The sequence below is a fragment of the Chionomys nivalis genome, chromosome 12 (genome assembly GCF_950005125.1).
Source record: "Chionomys nivalis chromosome 12, mChiNiv1.1, whole genome shotgun sequence".
In the NCBI taxonomy this organism is placed as follows: Eukaryota; Metazoa; Chordata; class Mammalia; order Rodentia; family Cricetidae; genus Chionomys; species Chionomys nivalis.
The window spans coordinates 52,831,629-52,848,476 of record NC_080097.1 but is presented as its reverse complement, the minus strand read 5'-3'; the positions used below and the strand labels follow the sequence as shown (position 1 = coordinate 52,848,476).

General features: G+C 36.8%; 1 protein-coding gene across 1 annotated transcript in view; it reads right to left on the bottom strand.

The window, feature by feature from the left end:
* Nucleotides 1–1,464: 1,464 nt before the first annotated feature.
* Nucleotides 1,465–16,848, bottom strand: part of Nup58 (nucleoporin 58) — a 35,124-nt gene continuing 19,740 nt past the window's right edge. The window contains exons 10-15 of the mRNA XM_057785977.1: nt 16,165–16,283; nt 15,675–15,757; nt 12,034–12,235; nt 6,613–6,711; nt 4,887–4,982; nt 1,465–3,489 (exon numbers count right to left, since the gene is read on the bottom strand). Of these exons, the coding sequence (XP_057641960.1) occupies nt 3,320–3,489; nt 4,887–4,982; nt 6,613–6,711; nt 12,034–12,235; nt 15,675–15,757; nt 16,165–16,283 (769 nt within the window). The 3' untranslated portion in view covers nt 1,465–3,319. The remainder of the gene's footprint in view (nt 3,490–4,886; nt 4,983–6,612; nt 6,712–12,033; nt 12,236–15,674; nt 15,758–16,164; nt 16,284–16,848) is intronic.

Here is a 16,848-nt window from a genome sequence, read left to right as displayed (position 1 = left end):
TCCCGACGCCCTGAAAACACAGCCCCCCACACACTGGGGAAGAGGGAGAGGAGGAGGAAAAAAGAAGTGAAACCACTTCCTGGTCAATTCATCAGAAATGCCACAGGAAACCAAGGGATAAAAACTCCAAGCTGAGAGCCAGAAGCAGTTTTACTTGTATGCATACAACAGCCTAGCAGACAACAGTCTACAGACTGAAGGCCATCCAGCTGAACAGAGAGCCTTTAACCTGCTCTGATCCCTTATCCACAGCCACAGCAACCCAGAGGGATAGGTATTTTGACTGGTTATACTGTGCTTGTTTAATAGAGACTGCTCAACTGCCCCATAAGCAAGCAGCAGAATTAACCACAAGCCATTTATAGTGCAGGGGCAAGGAATCTGGTGACAGAGGATAGTGAGATACGGCAAAGCGCTGACCAGCTGCAGGCATTTCCTGTTAACTTCTCGGGGCCTCCTACCATGCCATGTGCAAGGATACTCACCACAACTACAGAACTGAACCCAACTGAGCAACAACAGAGACCAGCCATTGGGGTAGGGAGGAGAGGGAAAGTGTACAAATGGCAATCTCTGTCAACTGACATGGGAAGAGGGGGTTAATATACCACAAAGGGAAGGAAATCAAAGTCATAAGATATTTTTGTTGTTAGCAACCTGCTTGTTGAAAAGAAGCTAAGAGAAAATAAAGTGAAAATACTGCAGGAAAAAAAAAGCAGAATGATCACTCATACACACTGAAAGGATACACACTGTACAACAGTGTGGCAAGCCAGACCCAAGCAATTAAAGAGCACACTTGGCCAGGTAAGACTGAGGCTGACTGAAGGAGCCTTAGCTTTTTACTCCCATGTCCACCTGCCTAATTATGATGTGTAATGATATGTTTTAGAAGACAACACCAAATGACAAAGAACCTACTATCCTCCTTTCCCCTCTTCCCATTTATATGTATGGGGGGTACGCTGAGGTTGAAGCTAGAACTCATTCTTGAATGCTTTTCTACTTTATTCATTGAGGGAGGGTCTCTTGGTCAAACCCAGAGCTTGCTGGTGTGGCTAGTCTCCCTAACCAGCTCACGTGGCTGAAATCAGGCGGGCCATCACACACACACACACACACACACACACACACACACACACACACACACAGCGCTCACTTGCCAAGCACATTAACAACTGGGCCATCTGCCCAGACAGAATGTACTCCATTTTCTTAAGATTGTTAAAAACAAAAGAAGAAAGCAAGACTATAACTTACTAGTGTAGGAAACACTAAAGGTCAACCAAAGAGAATAAGGAAGTGAGGCCAGCTTGGTCTACAGAGCAAGTTCAAGTTCCAGCACAGCCACAGCGGTTACACAGAGAAACTCTGTCTCAAGAAACGAGAGGGGGGGGGGGGGAATAAAGAAGCAATAACAAAATTATATATGCACAACTGCTGAGACCTACAAGGATTGAAAGCAACTAACACATTTTATTGTTTCCATAACAGGCTCTGGACAAGGTGAAGACAAAGGAGACAAGGACAACACTGACTCCTACAACAAATGAACATTACAAGTCTCCAGTGGTTCAACATATGAAAATGTATATAAAGAAAAAAAAGAGAAATATAAATATTCAGGTATTTGCAGCACATTACAATGTCCTTAAAAAACAACAAAGCAGTATCATTTTTGTAATGGTACATGTAACTGACGGTAATTTAAAATGTCAAAGTACACCTTTCTCCTATCCTCCCCTGTAATCTAGACTGAGGATTGCAGAATTACAAAAATATACAAATAAAAACAAGTTTAGTACTCAGAGACAGATAGCTCTCCTCATGTTAATACATCAAGACGCAAATATTGACTTCAGGAATGCCAATCAGTTATATGCAGATAAATAAAACAGACCAAAAATACTTCAAACCCAACTAACATTATACTAAAAATATATGTGTATATATGCATCTATATACACCACACCTATTTTAGAAAAAAGGTGCCTCGGTGAAAAATGATTCTGAAAATATTCACTGATGAACATTATGTATGAAACGTTCTACATAAAAAATTAGCTTATTTTTGTGCAATTCCACGTTTTCCTTACACCTGGAAACTATCGAGCGATATTTCATGCTGACATGGTCCTATAGCAATTCCCTCTACGATGTTCTCCACTCACTCAACACCAGATGGTGGCACAGACAGAGGTCACACAGACACAACCTAACATACTTCTGTGGCACTCCCTGGAACTCTACCCACTCTTGAAACCAGGAAGTTTACGGTTGCTACAATGACTTATCCTAAAATGCAGTTTCTCTAGTCCAAATTAAGCACTTAAGATATTAAGAGGCTGAGAAGCCACCTCTTTTGGTTTCTCAATAGACCTATAAAAAGAAATTCTGTATTGGAACAGCTAAACAAGTTCTCACTCAATTAACATTGCATCCTTTACCTGCATAGATTCAATTTGGCTTAATAGCTCTTTGCCCCAGAGCATGAGTCTGGAGTTCACATACACTCCTTAAAGTCCATCTCATCTATGACAAAAGATTCCATAGTAGTACCATGAGAATATATAGGATAATAAAGGTTTCTAAAATCTGTTTGATGAACTTTAGAACATTCCTCAGTTGGAGTAACTATTAAGGGTCAAAATATAAATAAAGTTGAATTGATTAAATATTTATGCCAATAATCACTTCTAGTAAACAAATGAAATGACAAGGTACCCCAAGCTCCTCCGATAAGCACTGAGGATCTAAAGCATAGAATGAGTAACTGAGTACACTAGAAAAGGAGAACAGTCTGAGGCAAGAGTTGTAGGTGTGTAAATATATATTTCATGTGCACACACGCTGTGTGCATTACGCTATATATAATTACATACATATCCACAAAATGCCCTGCAGCACAGTTCTAAAGGCCTTGTCAAGGAACAAACTACTTCTAACAAAAGCCCTGGAGTTCATACAATCTGCGTAAGAAATTAATGTGCATGTATTCACAGCATAAACCTTAGCCACAAAAACATTGCTATTAACACTAGAATAAATCATAGGTTGATGGTTTTTTTAACTGCTATCAATCAGTAATTTCACAATATTTCTTACATGGAGAGTCAAAAATAATAGCCACAAAACTGCAACTGGATTTTGAATTCACAAGAAAGATGTTGGTAAGGTAAACAAAGTTCAATTTCCAGAGTAAGAATATCAAAACTTTATAAATCTCCCGAGATGCAGTTCAATTACTACATCATTAGAAAAATAGAATCATAGAATGAGCGGCGCCTGCTAAGCATTCCCAACACATCGACCCGTATGTTTATCTCTTTCCTCTTTTGTTTCCAGCTGGAGGTCTCTTCAACTGAAGGAGTTGTCCTCCTGTTCCAAACCCCGCAGAGGCAGGATTGGACACCCCAAATGTCAAACCAGCTGATGCCGTGATGCCAGGATTGCTGAAGTTAAACCCAGACGTACTTGAGCTGCCAAAGCCTTATGTTCAAGGAAGAAAATATTCAAATGAGAAGTTAAATCACAAAAACAAATATAAAACACAAGGATGAGTGGAAATTTCTACCTGAGAATATACAATTTTAAGAGTAGAAAATGTCTACAGCCCTTGAATTTCTAACATGGAACTTCACAGAAAAGTAATTTAGATAACAGCTAAAGAGCATCTTGAGATAGAAGTCCAGTGATACAGGCCAAGAAAGCAAGCTAGCACAGATAACTGGAATCTGCAGGAAAATTAAAAGCTGCCAGAAACTTCCTTGTCTGTATGCTAACATTTTATGTGCTGTGTGTATAAAATTACCTTACATCATTATATACACATTGTTAGTACCTTCCTACTCAAGCTCACCAAAAACATTTTAGAAAAGGCCTTCACGGCATCTGGACCTGCCCTCGGATTCCAAGCCCTTTCAACAAAGCCTTAACCCACCTCAATGTTCAAGAGAAGGCAATAGTGTATTATAAGAGCCTTTACAATGAAGAGCAAGTGTTTTGACTGCCTGGTTGTCCAATGTAGTATTTAGATTCTAGTCCTGATACCAATGATTACAAATCTTACTCCATTGGCAGTGCTGATTTTAAACACTTCTTATAATAAGTGGAATTTCCTAAATTTGAGCACATTTTTAACAGTTACATCATTATTTTAGACATGCTACTTATCCCTACACATTACATATCAAAACAAGTAATATTTACAAATATAAAGTGAATAGAAAGACAAACATAATTTTGAGTTTTCTACTAGGAGTAGATTAAACCTATTTAAAATGAACAAAGAACCAAGTTAGCCATTATTCATTAACTACACTATACCTTAAAATCAGAGGTACTAACAACCGAAGATGATCTGCTTGGACTAAGATGCATCTCCTAGTTGGGCTGCCTGGTGGTACAGGTCTACTGTATCGGCTACTCAGGAGGCTGAGGCAGGAGCAGCCTGCACAACTCAGTGAGACTGTGGTTCAAGGTGAAAGGTAAAACTAGGCTGGAGAAATAGCTCAGCGGTATACTCCTTGCTTATCATGGGTAAAACCATAATGTCCACCCCCAGAACAAAAAAAAAAAGTTCTCCAGCATGGAAAAACAAAGCACCAACTGTAACTACTGGGTTACTAGGGAGGAAAGAAGCCTTAACCATAAAGTCACTCACTAGGATCCAAATGACTCTCTAGTTAACTGTTTACAGGTCTTGTTACATACAACAAAAAAGTAAGGCTACACAATTTAGTCAGTTGTCAGTCGAACATGCTTCCCCAGAGTAGAAAGTAAATTGGGGATCTCCAGGGGTTACTGGGAATAAGAACGTGTGTAATCTTTAGTAAAATGATTTGTACTTTTTAGCCTGCCTGGAATTCAGGCAGAAGCACACAAACCTGCACTAAGACTTCCTGAGGGTTTATCTGTTGTTCCAAATCCAAATGTGGAGGCCCCTGTGGTGCCGCATCCGAAACCAGAGCTAGCTCCAAATCCTAGTGGAAGGTAACAGAGAGATACACAGTGCGCATAAAACACAGTTCACAGGGCACTCAAGAAAACCAACCACCACCACAGGTCAAGTCAACGGTGTTCACACACGACTCAGTAAGTCTGCGACCTACTCCCTTACCTAAGACTTCTTGAGCAGATTAATTCTGAATAAAACACTACTTTATTCAGACTAGTTCATGACCTAGCAGCAATTTTTAAAAACGAGGCTACTAAAGTCAAGATCATATTGGTATTCTGACCACTGAAATGACTAGACTGTTAAATATATGTCTAGCTAAAGCATTACTTCATTTTGGAAAAATAAAAAGGCTGACTAAGTTCATAAGCAAGCATGACTTGCACAACAGTGTAAATACTACAATATTCCAAGGTATGTGCTCTCCGCTCATTACGAAGTACAGGACAGTACTACCTCATTCTATGTGTTACAGTCAATTTTGCCATGTTACTCTCTCTCCATATTAACACTAACAAAACTGTCTTCCCTCTTAAAACATTTTTGTCATAAAAAGCCCATGAAGAAATTCTAAGTACTCAAAGATAGTTCACCAGAAATTCTCCATACAAACTCCAATGATTTTTATTAGTCTTACGTTATTTCCCATGTAGCTACGGATGACCTTCTGATCTCCTGCCTCTGCCTCCTGAGTGCTGGGATTCCAGGGATGCACCACCACTCTCTATCTGCAGTTGGGGATGGAACCAGGCCTTCACGTGTGCTGGATAAGCACTGTACAGCTAAGATGTACCTCCAGCAAAGCCAAATTCCTCTTGCTATTCTGCAATGGCTTTACTGAAATAGTTAAGTTAAAAGTGAACTATCACTGCTTATAAAAACACTATGGAAAGTGGATGGTAGTCGAGAGATTATGCTACCTGCCGTGGTTCTAAAATTCTCAATTAGAACAGATGGTATGAAATAACTGTGATAGCATGTAGCCTTTCTTTGTATTTTAGTGAAACCTTCATACAGGAACCTTCTTTACAATATCATACTTCTGTCAAAATATAATAAATTCCCAATTATGCAGAAAGAATTGTGAGTGCACTTATAATTAACATGTTTTATAGACTTACCTTACTAATTTATGAAACAATTAGAATAATCTGAATTGCTTATGTATGCATACAGTCAAATATGCCTAGCATACATAGAAATGACAAAAGCTGAGCTATTTAATTTACAATACAATTAATTACATTTTAAGAGGTTACTATCAGGTAAAAAGATAATGATCAGGAGTATGTATATAATCTAGGTGTAGATTGGATCTAAAAGTTACATTAGAACTAATATTTAAAACTCCAATTAAAACTAATTTGATTTAAACTAATTCTCAAGTTCACATTTTAGCATTCTGATTGAAAAACACCCTTCCTGACACTTAGGTTTTTTGTTTTGTTTTTTAAATCTACTTTCCATAGAGGACAGAATTTTTTAAGCTCTGAAGCTAATGCTAGAAAGCAGTGATTATGTTTGGAGAATCCTTTTTGCCAGGTGGAAGGAGCCTTAACTTCCCAAGCAGCAGCAGATCCTCTCAGAAACGTGTTATAGCTACCAGCAGTTCAAATGTCATCGCTCAATGAAATAGGAGAAAAGGGAAAGTGTACCTCCAAGGTTTGAAGAACCTAAGCCACTTGATTGCAAGCCAGTGCCAATACCTGAGCCGAATGGCGTTCCAAAACTAACTCCCAGAGATGGCTGTGGCCCTGGTATGAAAAAAAAATGGGGGGGAAAACAAATTTGCCTTACTCTTTCAAGATTAAAGTTCCTATATGAGATTATTTTAAAACTGAACATTGATTACTTTTTAAACAAATTCCATGTTAAAACTTTGATCTCAAGATTCCTTTCTGACCTAGTTTATCTATCCCAAATGTTTTATCTGAAAAAGAATTTTTAATTAATCTGCATATAGCTACATAGTTAAGAGGCTTACCACAATGAAAAATGTTCAAATGTTTAATGTACTAATAGTCTGAAATATTTAATGCATCACAAATTATAGGTTTTTTATTTCTACAATTGTTTTAGTTCTATTTGTTTTCTGATACAACTATTTGGTGTAATAAGTAAGATTTCACTTTCCTTTTTAAAAAAACAAGCTCCCAGTATTAGAGTCAAGTCCCAATAATCAAGAGACTGACACTAACATAGCAAAACTATCATGTTACTTCATAAAGTACCCAAAAAATTAGGCATGACTTCTTATAGTATAGAAATGGTATATATAATAGATAAAAAACAAGACAATGTTTTATTTTATTTAATTTATTGTTCATTTTAAAAGCAAACCAATTACACAGTAACATGACAATTCCAACTTGTTCACAAGGTTATTGAGTTCTATCCTCCAGCTCTGCTACATTCCACCACTCATCGCCTGATTTGTGAGATCCAGAATGAATATTCACAAAGGCACGTGTGTACCTTGACAGACCCGATACATTCAAGACTTCAGAAGCTCCAACATTCGTGAAAATGCACTCAGAGCCATGTGTCATCCTCTCCACACTGCCACTTTAGGGATTTTGGCTGAATTTGTTTGGCAAGAACAGCGTTACTAGGCCCCTCACAGTAACTACACTTTCTTTTTTTTTTCCAACTAAGCAGAATACAAAAATCTAAGGACTGTTATTTGATACTAATTTGTGGAAACTCCTCAGTAAGTCTCACAGTACAGTCTCAGCTCTGGCCTCTGCACTCATTGGTTAGTACATCTCAGAGGCGAGGGAACGCCAAAGACATATGCATCTTCAAATTTAACTTCAAAAAAATCAAAGTCTTCATGCTGTTCAATGAAGAATGAGGTTTGTATATTCAAAAGGTAGTGTAAAGTTATAAAGCACAAAACAACAAAATGAGGAAGTACATTTTGCTACCCTGGGACAGAAACTGGACTTTTCAAATAGCTTCTATCCAGAAAACAGAATAACTAAATAGCAGCCAGAGTTCTTACACTACTATTAAAAAAATAAATTAAAAAATATTTTTAAGTTTTTACATCCAGTTTGAGATTAATTTAAGAATAAAGACCTGACTAACAGCTCTTTTGTAAAATGTTACAACAGGGAAAAGAAATTTGTTTATTACTTTCTACATCTAACAAAAATAACAGAGAGAGCACATGTCCAGTTTCTTTAACATTGGGAGACTGTCACATTTTAGCAGGAGGCACTGCTGGTGAAGACGCTCAAGACCAATGCCCACCACAGTCCTCAGCCTTACAAACGGGGAGTCACCCAAATCCATGGTTTTGTTATGTGTGGGTCCATTTTTAAGAGCAACAAAACAGTTTCTGCAATCATCATATAAGGACACAGAACGCATCTAACAGTGACAGACTCCCATTGCACAATAGATGCGAGATAGTTTGAGTTTCTACCTTCACACAAATTCTGAAGGCAACATCATATATAAAACTAGTAGGCAAATGTATAACATTTTAAGTAGTAAAAGCTTATGATGACTTATCTCCCACGCCAAAGTGTTAACATATGATACTCTGGCCATAATATATATATATATATATTAGTTTCACTATCAGAAAACAGATTCTAAATCCTTCAGGTAGAAGCTATGTAAACAATTCAAGTCACTTTGAAATCTGAATAGTCATTCAATGAGAGGCTCTTAGTTCCACAAGTGAAATCAAATCAATAAATATAAACCAATGATTGCCTAGTGAAATTTCCATGTAAAGAAACATTTTACAAAAGTTTCCATGATAAATTCACATAACAAAATCAGGTTTGCACTGTAATCCGTATTTTCTAGAATAAATATTACCTTATTTAATGTAAAACTTCCATTTATAGCTAAAGTGCTAGAATTTCTTATAATTTTCCATGGTCACAAAAAATGTCTAGTGTAACTACCAACATTGCTCATAAGTTACCTTTTAAAATAACAAAAATGTCTTCCCCTGGTAAGAAAAATTTATTCTTGTTACTTCTAATGGGGAATGTTCCTTTGGTTATTAAAACAACAAAATCACAAATCCATAAGAAACTAAGATGACATACTTAACATTTCTGATTTAACTCTACACCTTAAATGTCCAAACCTTCACCTAGAGTCAGAAAGCAGGAATTCCTCACAAACACCTCAGCTCTCCTTAAAAGCAGCAGCTAAGTCACATGAGAAAAGTCTTATGTAAACACCAACAACATTTAAGTGTGAAAACACAACAACAAAATCCAACCTCAATACACTGAAAAAAATCTACCCTAAATCAAGTTCACATTGAAAATCCCAATATAAAATCTACTAAGTTTTTGGGAGGTCTGAGGAATATTTGTGGGCGAGTGTACATGTACTTGTCCGTGCATCGATGCTTATCTTATGCATCTGGGTTTTTATGAACTCAGCCTTCAGAGCAAACAGCCACAAATTGAACATGCCTAAGCCCAAAAGTGTATTTGTTTTCATTAAAAAAGAATGAAGGGTTGGGGAGGAGTTCAGTAGTAGAGTATGTGTTTATTAGCATATACAAGGTCCTGGGTTTAATCCCAGAACCACCACCAAACAAACAAACAAAAACAAAAAAATACACAAAACAAAACTCAGCAAGTCATTTAAAATTAAGTCCACCTTTCCACCTTCTAGAAAGAGAAAAAAAAAAAGCTACCTTCAAAAAGAGGCAACAATCTAAGAAAAGCTATCGTCCTTGTGTCCCTGTTCACACCAATTAAATCAAGAATCCATATGTAAATGAAGCAAATACTTTAATACATCTATACAGTAACGATTGTGTATAAAAATATTACGCAAGTTGTTTTAAATTGGGACTTAGAAGGATTTCATGAAAAGTACTGCACAGGAGTGCCTCCCTGGATACAAAACAAAACATAACAGGGCTTTACTAAATGGGATGCAGCTGATAACACCATTACCCATGGACCTAACAAAACTAACCGCCACAATCCAGCGTCCTAAGAACTAAACAAGCATTTGTAATGGGAGGGTTATAGAGTGACTACAGAACCTGGGAGAGGCTTTTAGAGAAAAAATAAAAAAGGGAAAAAAACAGAAGGTATAATCGTTACCACTGTTGTTTATCAATAGTTCAACAACTTGATACAACTCAAAAGTACATACTGTAATATTTCTGAGGTTGATAAATTCCAATTCCTGCTACCTAATTAGAAAGTCTTATATACACCCTAAAACTACAAGGATACACTAAAACCAGTTATTGCCCCTGGTGGGAGGATGTGGGGTGTGGGGAGGGCAAAGCCTGGTAAAAGTACAGGCAAAATTAAAGCGCATGAGCAAAAGCTCCCAATAATTCCTGCAAGGTTAAACAAATATTCTTTAAATGACACAAAGCCAAGGCCTTTCTTGCACTGACTACCTTTGCATTCCACAAATCTACCTCATAGGAGACATTCATTTATAGAATAAGCATTTGTCTTCATGCCTGCGTCCTACAAACATCGAGATTACAGTCTACACAATTGAAAAAAAAAGCCAGGCATGGTGGCACATGACTTTAATCTCTGCACTCTGGAGAAAGAGGCAGACAGATCTCTGGTTTTAGGATAGCCAGGGGGTTCACAGAGAAACTCTAGTCTATTAAAAAAAAAAAAAAAAAAACAAAGCACTTTGACAAGTGATTTTGCTTCATATTTAGCTATTTACCATAGAAGAGATTAACTTAAAGCACAAGAGTTTAGACAGTTCACTTTTCTCAAGCTTTGTTTATTCTCTTGAAAATAAACTATAATTTATTAACACTTATCCAAATCACATTTCTCTGACCTATCTTAGGGCTAATTGTGACTTATTAGCTGTTAAAATAGTGAAAATGAAAAATCCTACTATAGGGATTGATACTCCATTACTCCAGAACAAAGACTCCCCACAATCTGTCCACAGAAGTCTATACTCCAGCTAGCTAGAGAGCTACTAGATAGTGCTCATGGGAACCACCATTTACAAAGATGCAGAGATGGAATGTGGAGCGTTTGGCCTAAGTCCATCAACAACTCTTTACTGATGGAGGGTCAATGCTGTCATTCAAATATGAAGACAGTAACTAGAGCATGCTTCTTTAGTATAGGTGGCCTGAATGTAACCCAAACATGGTTTTGTTTGGTTTTCACTTTTTAATATTGCAATTTACTTGATTATACAGAATTTGTCAGAAAGACATACACTACAGAATAAGTAAGCCTCACTCAAAAATCTGTAAATGACCAAGGGAAAAAAGTTAAACTATTAAGACTGCACTTTCTATGTCAAACATAAAACCTAATTTAAAAAAAAAAAAAAAAAAAAAAAAAACTACCAAGAATAAGGCAACTAAGCAACTTCCAAAATTCCAAATGAATCACCAAGGAATCACACCTCATAAACACTACAAATGGTTTCAACCACTAAGGTCTACATAATGTACAATCCATCTCAAACCTTCTTCCTAATCTTGCTCTGTTCAGTCCATGCTGGAGTTATAAAAACCCTAGCAGCATCTTCTTCAACTCTGGTTCCGACTCTTATAGAGGCCCTGTTATTTTGTTTCCAGTCAAGTAACATCCAAATGAACCTATTGACCTTCAATACACCAACAGTCAACAGAAAGATACTGCATCCAGAATACAATTACTCTGCAATCAATACGTCTGAGAGTAAGAATGCACCATCTATTATTATCATTAAAAAACACAACGTATGGGTGGGATTACCTCTGAATTTAAACCAATAAATGATACAATCACAACTTGAGAATCTAATGTTTTTCTTAAATGTAATTCAGTAGTGAAACACTATGTTCTAAAGGGCATCTATAGCAATACAAGTAACAGTAACTAAATTCACAATATTCAACATCTGATGTATAATTATTGCTAGACTACCCTGCCTTTTGTTTCAGGTATGTTTATAATTGTGTCTACCACAATTTTTAGATTTGTATTAGAACAACTATTGATAGAAATTTTGTCAGTGCTCACAAAGGAAGACTTATAAAAATGCACATAATGTTCTCTGCATGTGAACAGTAAGAAGCTATAACTTGAATGCGTTCAGACCTGTAGCAGGCTGCTGCTGCTGTGTAAGTGTTGCAGCCATGGCAACGGCTGCTGCATTTGGCATGGTGCTGAAAGGAGTAGGTCCAGTAGTAACTCTGGGTGCATTCTGCCACTTCTTGGCTTCTGTTCTCCTGGCTTCAAACACATCTACTGCATCACCCAAAAACATTTTTCTGTAGCTAAGGTACTGTTCTTTAAGCACCTAAAAAAAAAAAAAAAAAAAAGAGGAGTGGAGGGAGGGAAAAAGAAATTAGGTTCTAGGTTGAGAATTATGTATTCATATGAAATAAGCTGTCAAAAGTCCAAGGCAGTGGCCATATTCAACATTCCAGCTCCAGGTGAGCTACAAATAAAACTACTAACTGCCCCACTGACAAGACAAGGGCGGGGCTTGAGAGCGCCAGCACTACCGTGAACAATGCTTGTTATTGCTGTCACGAATCTTACAATATTCCACCTAAAATATTCTGGCTTCATAGGCTAAAATTATAGGCAAGCAGAATATTTAAATAGACACTATAGTTTATCACCTAACTTTCCCCTTAAGCAGCCAGTTTTTTTTATAACTTTTAGATCGAAGTACTAAATATATACCAGTTAAGTAAACATTTTTAAATGAGTGGGAACCACATGATAAAGCAAGATTTTACACCTTTAGCACAGAAAGGCTGAGGGTCTAAGCAGAGCTTCAACTTTGTTAATTCTAATCAATTATTACACAATGGAGATGTAAGCCTGTATACCTAAGTCTTCCTTCTCACGCCTAAGATTTGAGTTTTACAACTCCAGGGTAAAAAAAATTACCAAGTTACCTAATGCAATATAAAGCCCCATTAAAGCCATTAACCCTATTTCACATTAATTATTAAACATTTTTATTACAGATGTAACTTAATTATAAAGATCTAAAGAGAGGTAGAGTTTTCATATTTCTTACCTTTCTTAAACATTAAGCTCTTTACCACTACCAGAAACACACTTAAAATTTTACTATTACTTATAGAACTTAAAGTTATTATCATTCCTTTGTGTGGCTGTCCATTTTTAATACTCCAGTTCCAAGCTTCACTACTGTTATAAAGGACCAAAGTGGACCTGCTAAGAACTGAATATTAAGAAATGTGGCATTAGCACAGGTGAAGGAAACAATCTCATTACTGTCTTCAAATCCATTCTTACTTTCCCTGCATTTCATATACATTCCCACATATAGTACAACTTCCAATGAGAAATAATGGCCTTAGACTTTACAAAAACATGGGGTGGGGGGGTGGCGACCAACCATATACCTAACACCAGTCATGGTTTATATGATGAATTCTCAAAATTTCCCACTTTGTTAATGTCACTGGGGTGTGCTGGACAATTTCTTGTGAGATTTGCAAAGAAGAACAAATCTAGAGCTTCTATGTTTAGCTCACTTACTACTTCAGCTGAAGGTAAATGGTAACATACTTTCCTAGATAGTCAACTATCAAGACACAAGCTAGATTCACTTGGAAAGATGGACTCTAAAATTAGAGCATGCCTTCATAAAACTGACTTATTGCCAAGTCTATCAAGTATTTTCTTAATTAGTTATTGATGTGAGAGGACCTAGGCCATTATGAGTGGTGCTAACCCGGGCCAGGTGATGCCGAGTTGTATGAGCAAGCAATAAGAAGCAAGCTGATAAGCAAGACTCCTATATGGCTTCTGCTTCAGTTCTTATCCTGACTTTCCTAAGTAATGAGTGTGACCAGAGATTTATAAGAGGAAATCAATCCTTTCCTCCCCAAGTTGCTTTTGGTCATGGTGTTTATCACCCCAATAGAAACCCTAACTAAGACACATAAAGAATCTGATCAGAGTAAAATCTTTAGTTCTTGGAAACAACTAGGGGAGCTGCAACAGGAGCTCCAAGCCTATTTAGTGATATACAAGACACTGACTCAAATAGAAAACAGATTAAAGACAACAGGCTATTCAAGGCAATCTCAGCCATTTTCTGGTCTCATTACTAAAAAGGTTATTTTTCAAACCAGAGGGGAGGAAGTTCATTGCAGACAACTTTGTGACGAGGCTTGGTGTCAAAGGTCTATAATCCCAGATACTCTAGAGGATAAGCAGGATATAACTAACTAAAGGCTTGCCTGGGATGTAGAGGGAGCTCAAGACTGACTTGTGCAACTTATTAGCTCACAACCATTTATAACTCCAGTTCCAGGGGAGGGGGAGGTAATGCCCTCTTCCAGTCTCCATAGGCACAAGGCACAGACATGGTGCATACATATGCACGCAAACACTCATACACATAAAAATAACTTCTAAAAAAAATTTAAAATAATCAAAGAAGCAAAAGCTCTGAGAGTGGCATAATTATCAAACAATCAGGTTCTGGTGATGGCTGAGGGGAAGCAGAGGAACCTAGGCACCCATTGTACAGTGTTCTAATATTTTGTTTGTTTTAGAAACATTCATGATAAACTAATTTTAATATCATCACATACCTCAACACAAAATCATTTTTATCAGTTTAAAATCTTAAAGCAACATTTGTTATAATGATGAGATTTTAAAGAATCTTATAACCTTCATTCAGAAATTAAACTTAAATTAAAAATGTTTTTGTTTCCAATCTGTTCACAAGTGCTAAAAACTTAAAAATGACCCATTTTAAGTTAATTTAAAAAAACTCCATTATCACAAAGCAAGCAGATATGATCATACTCAATGAAATGTTCATATAATTTACTTAGATTCAGGTTTAGTTTCTTTGAATTTTCAAGATTATTCTGTAGTATAGGTAACTAAAAACTTATATTTGTTTAATTAGCTGCAAATAAGAAAAGTGTACTTTAGCCGGGCGGTGGTGGCGCACGCCTTTAATTCCAGCACTTGGGAGGCAGAGGCAGGCAGATCTCTGTGAGTTCGAGACCAGCCTGGTCTACAAGAGCTAGTTCCAGGACAGGCTCCAAAACCACAGAGAAACCCTGTCTCGGAAAAAAAAAAAAAAAGAAAAGAAAAGTGTACTTTATTTTACGTTTCACTTAAATTAAAAGAGGGCCATCTGTCTGGTCTGTACATAAATAAAATTTAAAATTAGCATTATTACGTAAAGATCAAAATACTCAGTGGAAAATTACTTCATTTACATTATTCAATATACGCTACTTAAACAAATATATTATTTGGTAAGAAGATTTCCTCTACTTAGAAGGAATTTTAAGCAAGTTTTCTTTAACTTTATGATAAATAAGTATTAATAAAACACAATTAGACTAGGTCAGCATAAAAAAGAATTTGCCACTGTGGATGTTTGTTTTCTATAGTGCTATTTATACTGGGAAAGAGATGGAAACCTGAATGTTGGTTACACAGGCATCACATGAACACACAATCACTGTCTGTAAATTATCAAAAATAGTAATGAGGGAAAATGGGCATTGATATCGAAATTATTCCCAAGGTACTAATTTAAAGCTTTTTTCTTTCTTTTTAGTTTTTATTAATGAATGTGTTTGGGTATGATCATGAGTTAGAGTAGTACTGGCCTTTTACTTACACATCATTTGAGCTGTTCCTGAATAAGCACAGCAACGTTACCAGGTAAATATTGGCATCTACATACGCAGACAGGTGAACTGGCAATGAACACTTACCTTGACATTTTCATGAATAGACTGAAGTTGTGCAGCTAAAGCTACAAATGTTTGATAAATTTTCTGCATAGCCATTGATAAATCTGTAAGAGAAAATTATGAGACAAATATGTAATAATTTTTATTTTGTTTTTCTACTACTCAGTCCTAGTTTTAGAAAAGACTCTATCAATGTTCCTCTACAACTACAGAAGACAGTAGGCTAAGCCTGAGAGAAGGCCATTTCCATCAGTGACCTGGAAAGGAAAGGGACATTCTAGATCCCACCCCAAGCCCCCCCAACCCCCACCCCCGTTACCACAGCAATGACTTTCAATAAAAGCGTTGTAAATTTCCAGGGAACCAAGACTTACCAAAAACTTTCTAGGAAATTTTCTTAAAGCAGCTTAGGACAAGCACTAGGAGTTGTATGCCTGTCTACTATCCAAGTTTAACCACCCACCAATAAACATAATGGTGCCCTCAAAATCTGCCATGGTAGGGATATTACCTTGAGGGGTTATATGCGAATTGTTTGCTTGAGTGGCAAGATGATTTTCTAGTTCTTCAATCTGCTGCCTGTACTGCTGAAGCTGTACTTCAAACTGCTGAACCAAGACTCTGAAGTAGCTATAAAAAGTTAGATCAAATATTTAAAACATTATTTCCTTTATACTTAAAAAAAAGTAAGTAGTAATTGTCCTCTTTTAAGTGGGGCTTTCAGTTTAGGATGAAGATATAATTCACAGATAGCACTGAAGCAACTCCCAAGCACTAAATATTATTGATGTATCACTATTCCAATCATGGAGGACAAAGTGACTTCACAGTCTTTAGAAACAGCAAGGTCATCCAACACAAGCTAGAACTTAACTATTACAGACAGGTAGAGATTAAGGAAACTATAAATAAATGCAATATAACCCCATAACAGAAGCTTAGGTGGCTGAAAAGCACATTAATGGGGAGGAAGGGAATCAGTAAAATTCTAATAAGTTGTTTTAGTTACAAACATTTTATAGCTGGGTAGTGGTGGTGCACACCTTTAATCCTAGCACTTGGAAGGCAGAGGCAGGTGGATCTCTAAATTTAGGCCAGCCTGGTCTACAGAGAGAGTTCCAGGACAGCCAGGGCTACACACAGAAACCCTATCTCGGAAAACACAAAAACCAAAATCAAACAAAAAAATCATTTT